General features: G+C 45.8%; 1 protein-coding gene across 1 annotated transcript; it reads right to left on the bottom strand.

The window, feature by feature from the left end:
- Window positions 2,305-8,890, bottom strand: LOC102169326 (cationic amino acid transporter 3-like). Its single transcript, XM_018063227.1, is given in 11 exon segments — window positions 2,305-2,426; window positions 2,592-2,700; window positions 2,972-3,138; window positions 3,337-3,533; window positions 3,707-3,809; window positions 5,223-5,362; window positions 5,663-5,885; window positions 6,236-6,348; window positions 6,547-6,724; window positions 7,808-7,966; window positions 8,521-8,890. Coding segments are annotated over 11 exon segments (1,881 nt in total).

The following is a 9,180-nucleotide window of genomic DNA, read 5'->3' as shown; positions in this document are numbered from 1 at the left end:
GAGAAATATCAATAACCTCAGACATGCAGATGGCACCACCCTTATGGCAGAAAGTGAAGAGGAACTAAAAAACCTCTTGATGAAATTGAAAGTGGAGAGTGAAAAAGTTGGCTTAAAGCTCAACATTCAGAAAACGAAGATCATGGCATCTGGTCCCATCACTTCATGGGAAATAGATGGGGAAACAGTGGAAACAGTGTTAGACTTTATTTTGGGGGGGCTCCAAAATCACTGCAGATGGTGATTGCAGCCATGAAATTAAAAGACGTTTACTCCTTGGAAGGAAAGTTATGAGCAACCTAGATGGCATATTAAAAAGCAGAGACATTAATTACTTTGCCAACAAAGGTCCATCTAGTCAAGGCTATGGTTTTCCCAGTTGTCATGTATGGATGTGAGAATTGGACTGTGAAGAAAGCTGAGTGCCGAAGAATTGATGCTTTTGAACTGTGGTGTTGGAGAAGACTCTTGAGAGTCCCTTGGACTGCAAGGAGATCCCATCAGTCCATTCTGAAGGAAATCAGGCCTGGGTGTTCTTTGGAAGGAATGATGCTAAAGCTGAAACTCCAGTACTTTGGCCACCTCATGCAAAGAGTTGACTCATTGGAAAAGACTCTGATGCTGGGGGGGATTGGGGACAGGAGGAGAAGGGGACGACAGAGGATGAGATGGCTGGATGGCATCACCGACTAGATGGACATGAGTTTGGGTAAACTCTGGGAGTTGGTGATGGACAGGGAGGCATGGCATGCTGTGATGCATGGGGTCGCAATGAGTTGAACACAACTGAGCGACTGAACTGAACTGAACTTCCTTTGGCATGTGAGTTACCCAACCAGGGATGGAACCTGTCTCCTCATCACCCCCTCCCCCTCCCATCCCCACCCACAGTCTCCAGAGAAGTCCCTGGCTGATGAAATTTTCAGTTGAAATGTGAAATCCCTGTGTCTGCTATGAGCCTGTAGTTGATCTGAAGACATGATTAATTCTGATTCAGATTTTCTTCAGGACTACTTTATGGGCAGTGTTGTGTATTGCCTCTTATAGCACATTGCGTATAATGTGAGATCTGGTTATCCCACGTCAATAAGGAAGAATGATAATCAGGTGCTGTCAACCTGTTCTATCAATGTTTTAAAATTAAAGGTTCAGTCTCCATTAATTGCACCCTAAGCCTGTAATTTCATTAGCACTTGAAAGGTAGTGATTCTCCAACTTCTATTCATCCTCCTCCATTTATTCTTAGATTCATCTAATAACTTGTATTTGGTTTCTTGACATCTATCCTCCCTTCACTCTACTTCAGTTGTTCATTCCCACAAACAATCCTCTATTTCATTCTTACCAGCTTCTTGATCGTCCATAATCTCAATTTTGAGCATTCTGTTCTGTAGCAACATCTTTTTTGTCTTGTCTCTCCAAGATAACTTCTTACCTTTTAGTTACACTTCGGTTTCACTCTTTTTTTCCATTACACTAAAATTTACTAACTTTTTCTTACACTAAAAATTATCTTTTAGTTATACTTTTAACTTCTTACATTTTAGTTACTCCCATCAGTAACCATTTATCAATCAGCAATTACATATGATTCCATTTCCCTACCTCTGGCAATTCAGGAGTTTTGGTTTGGTTGTTTTTTTTTTAATTAAGAACTTTTCTTCATCAGCTCAACTGTGTTACTCTAAGAGTCTGAGATAGAAAGCTAACAAAAAACAATCATTTACACAATGTTACACTGTCTCAGTAAAGCTGAGAGAAAAGAGAAATATAATAATTTCTCATTTTATGGTAAAATAATCCACTTTATCTGTATTATTTCTCTTTCTCAGAGTCTACTTGGATAGTGATACAGCTACCCTGACTTCCTTGTGTGACTATTTGCACATTTACTTCCAGTCTGTTTGTGTCCTAATGTTTAAAGCGTAAGTCTTAACAAAATACATAGTTACCTATGTTTCCTTCCTAAATGGCAGTCTCTGTGTTCCTGCTGGAAAGAGGCACAAGAAGTTGTTTCTCCCATGTCCGGTTAATATTTTATTTCTTCCTCTGGTTACTGGCTACACTGTAGTAATTTTGTTGTGAAAATTCATTTTGCTGCACACTTAGGAAGCATGCACTTTTAAGTATGTCTATTATGCTTTTTTAAAAGTTTGCTTTAAAAATATACAACATCCACTGGCAATAAATACAGAGCTGTAAATGTATCCCACGTTCACACTCCACAGAGGCTTAAAGTGCCCCTTAAACCAGAAGATACTGCCAGGGTTTGGAGGGATTCCACACAGCATCAATTTTCTTGGGTTAGGCAGATTCAGCACTGGGGATGTTTTAATCCGGAGTCTGGGTGGTGGAGGCTGATGGCTGTTGATGTTTGTTCCCTGCCAGGCTGTGTCGGATCTCATATCCTATGTATATGACAGATCCTAGTAGGAAAATGAGACAATGAGAAGGAAAAGTAAGCGCTCTCTTCAGCAACAAATGCCCAGTAGGCTTCCTGTTATGGCATCTGACAGTTTTGGGGAGGGCTTCTAGGAAGAGGATTGGATTCGGTCACTCAAGAGGACTCTTCACCCTAAAAAGCCTCTTACCAATCGCCATCCAGATGCCAAATAAGATCCAGGTCCCAGAAGTTATCTGCATCATCAAGTAAATGTTCACAAAGATGCTCACCAGTGGGAGGACAGGCAGAGCAGGGACCTGTGGGCAGAGTCAGTTCATCCCTGAACACAGCCCAGATGTCTGAAAAGGAGAACCTGCCCCATGGTTGTGGGAAGACTCCAGGCTTATTCAGGCTGTGTGTTCAGTGCCTGCCCAGATTGGGTCTGTAAAGCAGTGAGTGTGGATCCAGGAAGAGCTCATTGGTTTTAGCAGCTCTCTTTACTTCCAGGTCTAACAAAGAAGTTTAAAGGTCAATCACCCAGGCTTCATTCACTCAAGGTGGACACTTTGGACACAAAAGGTCACCTACCCTGAATGTAAGAGATGTGGGGCTTTGGGGCTGCCTCCAGATGATGACTGTGACCCCAGTGATGAGCAGCAGCAGCAGCACAGCCACTGTTGTGAGCCCGGGGTCTCCAGAGAACACACGTCTGGGCCACTGGGCCAGGACCAGGCTCAGGATGCTCAGCAAGAGAACTGCAGGGGTCAAGGAGGGGGAGAACAGGCTGGACCCAGAAGACAATGATGTCAGGACCTCGGGTCACACCCCACCCCAGGCTGCCCACCTCAGGAAGGGCCATCATACCTCCAAGACCCCTTAACTTCCAAAGACACAGAATCCCAACCTATCTTGTCAATTTCACAATATGACGAAAGAGAAATCCCACTGCTCACCAAGCAGAGAGGCACATCCATAGACAATCTGCCCAGATATCTGGTTGGGGGTGGTGCTGGTAGGGAACCACAGACTCTTTAGAATCCTTAAGGGTCCTGCTTCAGGTACAGGTTCTGAAAGACTTGCTTCATGGTCAGAAATCTCGTTTCCCTCTTCAGTTTTCTCCCTCTTGCTTAAAATCTGGTCTGGTTGGTACCTGAAGGAGAGATATCAGGGCAGTATTCACAGCAGGCCCTACCCTAACATCAGACAGTATAATCTACCTCTTTTTTGCCTTAAGTCTAGTGAGACATATAGAAGGCAGAAGAGGATCACCTCCCCATTAACCCCAAGAGCCCAAGGCTCTTAGCCAAGGTTAGTGGGTCTCACCTGAGGACAAGTATGGAAACAGCCACAAGAGTGTAAGCAGGCAGGATCCCGGCTGACATGAGTTTCACCAGATCGAGGATCCTGAGGAGTGTTGCCGTGAGTCCTAAAATGAGGGTTGGGGGAGGGAGTGAAAAGTCCCTGGAAACATTCATGTTAAAGAAATTGGTCAAAGAAAGAATGATCCACTGATGGATGAATGGATAAAGAAGCTGTGGAATATACATATACAATGGAATACTATTCAGTCATGAAAAGGAACACATTTGAGTCAGTTCTAATGAGGAGGATGAACCTAGAGCCTATTATTCAGAGCGAAGTAAGTCAGAAAGAGAAGAACAAACATCATATATTAATGCATATATATGGAGTCTAGAAAGATGGTACTGATGAACCCATTCACAGGGCAGCCATGGAGATGCAGACATGGAAAACAGACTGATGGACAAGGGCAGGAGAGAAGAAGGAGAGGGTGAAATGAATGGAGGGTAGCATGGAAGCATATGCACTAATGTATGCAAATTTGACAGCCAATGGAAATTTTCTGTATGACTCAGGGAGCTCAAAATGGGACTCTGAAATAACCTAGAGGGGTGAGAGGTGGGAGGGAGACTCAGGAGGGAAGGTTCATAGGTATGCTTATGGCTGGTTCATGTTGATGTATGACATATATCAACCCAATTTTGTAAAGCAATCATCAAAAGGGAACCCTCCTACACTGTTGGTGGGAATGCAAACTAGTACAGCCACTATGGAGAACAGTGTGGAGATTCCTTAAAAAATTGCAAATAGAACTACCTTATGACCCGGCAATCCCACTGTTGGGCATACACCCCGAGGAAACCAGAATTGAAAGAGACACATGTACCCCAATGTTCATCACAGCACTGTTTATAATAGCCAGGACATGGAAACAACCTAGATGTCCATCAGCAGATGAATGGATAAGAAAGCTGTGGTACACAATGTAGTATTACAATGGAGTATTACTCAGCCGTTAAAAAGAATTCATTGAATCAGTTCTGATGAGATGGATGAAACTGGAGCCGATTATACAGAGTGAAGTAAGCCAGAAAGACAATCACCAATACAGTATACTAACACATATATATGGAATTTAGAAAGACAGCAATGACGACCCTGTATGCAAGACAGGAAAAAAGACACAGATGTGTATAACGGACTTTTGGACTCAGAGGGAGAGGGAGAGGGTGGGATGATTTGGGAGAATGGCATTGTAACATGTATACTATCATGTAAGAATTGAATCGCCAGTCTATGTCTGACGCAGGATACAGCATGCTTGGGGCTGGTGCATGGGGATGACCCAGAGAGATGTTATGGGGAGGGAGGTGGGAGGGGGGTTCATGTTTGGGAACGCATGTAAGAATTAAAGATTTTAAAATTAAAAAAATAAAAAACTAAAAAAAAAAAACCCCAAAAAAGCTAATGACAAAAAATAAATACATAGAATTATTTAAAAAAAAAAAAAAGTAAAGAAAAGGCTTCCTTTATTCACCTGTAAGAGTTCCAGAAGCCAAGATGGCCATGATGGGGGTGCCAGTACGGGTGTGGATCTGGGCAAGAGCTCGGAAAAGGAGCCCATCAGCTGCCATTGCACGGGTCAATTGAAACATGGAGAGCATGGCACATAGGAAGCTGGAAGATAAAATGGAAAACGTGAGAGGGTGTGCAGAAGCAGGAGAAACCAGGGCACCCTCAGTTCCTGCCTACATTCGTCGGGTCTACATGGTTCCCGTCTACCTGGTTCCCGTCTACATGGTTCCCGTCTACATGGTTCCCGTCTACATGGTTCCCATCTACGTGGTTCCTGGTCCACATGGTTCCTAGTCTAAACGGTTCCTGGTCTACATGGTACCCTTCATCTTGTCTCTCAATCCCAAGCGCTGGGGTACCTGAGCATCTGACCGTAGACGGGGAGAAAACCAGGACACTGACCTGTATAAAAGAGTACACAGCAAGACAAGAGCCACGACATAGCCAGCCGGGCCCCATCCGACCTGGAGGAAGGCCTGCGGCAAGGGGCTGTAAGGGTAAATCCGGTACTAGGGCACCATGAGGGTGAGCGCCGCGGAGACTCCAGAGTACGCCAGAAAGCCGATGAAGATGGAGACCAGCAAGCTCAAGGAGATGGAACGCTGAGGGTTTGGGGCCTCCTTCGCTGCAGGACAGGAGGGAGTACTGGGTCAGGAAAGATACTGGAATGAAAGCAGAAAATCCCCTTTCCTCTTGCAAGTCCAAAAGCAGGCTTTTGTTGTTCATGTATGACTCTTTGCAGCCTCATGGACTGCAGCGTGCCAGGCTTCCCTGTCCTTCACTAGCTCCCTGAGTTTCCTCAAACTCATGTCCATTGAGTCAGTGAAGTCATCCAACCATCTCATCCTCTGCAGCCCCCTTCTCCTATGCCCTCAATCTTTCCCAGCGTCAGGATCTTACCTTCTACAAACCCCTGCCCAAGGGCAGCCCAACCAGCGCCCACACCCCTGATGGGACACACAATGACCATGTTACCTGCAGTGACCATGCCATGAACACCAAAATAGGAGGTGAAAAGTATAGCTGCTCCTTGGACAATCCCTTCAAAGCCAAAGGGCACAAACCCTCCAGAACCCAGAGGGCCCACCCTATGGTGAGAGAAGGAAAGAGGAAGAACATGGGTGAGGTGTATTCAGCCCTCTCTACTGGGCTCCTCCCTTCATATCACAGGTCCTGGGCTCCAGGACCCCCATCACCTGGATCCACCAGCCCCCATCTTTAGTCCCCACCATGTTCCCAGCTCTGCACCAACACCATCCGTGTATTACCAAGAGGACCCTCCTGGCCTAAAGGTGCTGCTGGATCCAGATGTATTCGACTTGTAGTCCTGTTCTGTGAGCTGCCAGTTGTGCAGGTCTCCCTTAATGAAGCCAGAGAGGATCATGAAGATTGGAACAAAAAGGTTCAAGCCTGTGGACACTTTGATAATCAGGGTTGTCACACGAGCTCCCAGAACCAGTAGTCCTGTGGGAAAGATGGAATATGAGACATCCAAGGTAATCAAATCCATAGACACAGAAAGCAGGCCAGTGGTTGCCAGGGCTTGAGGGTGGTGGGGGTGGGGTGGATGGGTGGATAGTGACCATTCGGTGGGTACAGGATTTCCTTTTAGGGAGATGAACATGTTTGGAACTAGATAGAGATGATGGTTGCCACACTGTGAAGGTACTAAGTCTCTCTGGACTCTACACTTTAAGGGCCTTCCCTGGTGACTCAGCAGTAAAGAATCTGCCTGCGATATAGGAGAAGAAGAGGCAGGTTCAATCCCTGGATCGGGAAGATCCACTGGAGGAGGGCATGACAACCCACTCCAGTATTCTTGCCTGGAGAAGCCCATGGACAGAGGAACCTGATGGGCTACAGTCCATGGAGTCGCCAGGAGTTGCACATAACTGAAATGACTGAGCGCCCACACAGACACAAGCACTTTAAGATGGCTAGTTTCTTCCTGTGCCAGTCATCTCACAACACACGTCTGTCAAATCATCACTCTGTACACATACATTGCACATATACAATGTTGTGGGTCAATTATATCTCAATAAAACTGGGAACGACAATAAATCAGTTTTATGCTATGAGAATAGCCTCTCAATTAAAAAAAATCTGGTCTCAACACAGAGGAAGAAAGTTGTCACTCTAAATAAATGATTCTGAGCTGGGGTGATTTTGTCACTCAAGGGATGTTTGACAATGTCTGGAGACATTCTGATGATCACAATTTAGCACCAGTATCTAGTGAGTAAGGCTGGGGATGCAACTCAACATTTGACTACGATTTAAGAAAAAAAAAAAAACAAGCAAAAACAAAAACAAAACCCTACAGTGTGAAGTTCAGGACAGCCCTCAACACCAAAAGATGAAGCATCACCAAGTGTCAAGGGTGCCAGGGTGGGAAAGCAATGGTCTATGTGCCTTGCCGCCCTTACTCATAACCCTGATCCTTCTTTCCAGTCCTAATTCTACCTTCTGCCACCCCACAACTTTCCAACACCAGTTCCCCCTCCAAACCCCACTCTTCCCATCTTATGTCTGACCCCTTCTCACCAGTCATCAGCAGCACCAGGCCCAGGGCAATGAAGTCTGGGTATGGGGCCAGGAAAGAGGGCATGTGTGGAGAGAAAGTTCTGTCTAACGCCTTAGAGATGTGGTTCCCAATGAGGCTGTCAAAGGCGTAACTCCAAGCCCTGGTCACACAAGAAGCGGCTGCGGTGGCAGAAGAAGGGACATTAATGGACAATAATTAACCCCCTACAATGCACCCTGGGATGTATTTAGGGGGAAAACAGACAAAATACTCTCAAATAGTTTCTTTTCATGGGATTGGGGAGAGAAGAATAGATGATTCAAAAAATAGGTCAACTATTTAATGTTAGGAAGAGATCAAAGTTATGCAAGAAAAGAACACTTTTCTTGGAAGTGGGACCAGGAGGGCTGAGAGATAAGGACTGAAATGTTAAATCAAGTGGTAAAGGAAAATCCCATGAAGGCAACAGCTGAGCAGAGACTTCCATATGGTGAGGGGAGGAGACTGTGGGAACTGCCTCCCTCTCACCCACCCCTGACAGTGCCCTTTCCTCTGGGTTCTCGGCCCATGTTTAAAGAAAACAGGCTAGCTCAGTACAGTGAAGCTGTGGGGCTTTCTGGAACTTCCTTCTACAAACTCCATAACAAAGTGTTTACGAATGAGTGAAGACTCCAGTTACCCTCCTAGTTTCCTGATCCTAAGCCCCACATCATGCCCCTCCCCATCATCTCACCAGCCACTAAATACAGTAAGATGTTCCAGCCAATGATGAAGGCGCACAGTTTTCCCATGGCGATGATACTGTAAAGATAGGCAGAACCGGACCGTGGTACATAGGACCAAAATTCGGCATAGCAGAGTCCAGACAACACAGAACACAGGGCGACCACTAAAAAGCAGATGACGATCGCTGGTCCAGCGATGAGCAGGGTTATGACACCAATCAGGACGTACACGCCAGCCCCCAGAGTTCTGCACACACCCAAGGTCACCAGGTCGAGGGTGCTCAGAGGAGCTCTGCGACTCTCAGACTCCTCCCGGGGCTCCAGTGGCCACTTGCGGACCAGCCCCTGACGAAACTGGCGAACATACTGACGCAGCATCCTAGACGGAGTTGAGGAGGTTACGATCTGCTGACAAAACAACATACAAAGCCGTCAAGAATGTCCATCCACCCTTGGCCCTGGGAGTCCAGTTCTACGGAGCAATGGAGTGATGAGGGGCAGGTGGCATATGGACAGAATGGGCAAGTTCTCGTCTCTGTGCTTTGGTTTTCCAAACATAAATCAGGCATTTAATATGTTTCAAAGTTACTGGAAGGGTTGCTTGAATAGAACTGAGGGGGAGTGGTTTTTTTAATCTCCCCTAAATGTGCTCTTTTGGCGTGTGGACT

The sequence above is a fragment of the Capra hircus genome, chromosome 18 (assembly GCF_001704415.2).
Source record: "Capra hircus breed San Clemente chromosome 18, ASM170441v1, whole genome shotgun sequence".
Taxonomy (NCBI): Eukaryota; Metazoa; Chordata; class Mammalia; order Artiodactyla; family Bovidae; genus Capra; species Capra hircus.
The sequence above is the reverse complement of the archived record's forward strand: the minus strand, read 5'-3'. Positions and strand labels throughout refer to the sequence as shown.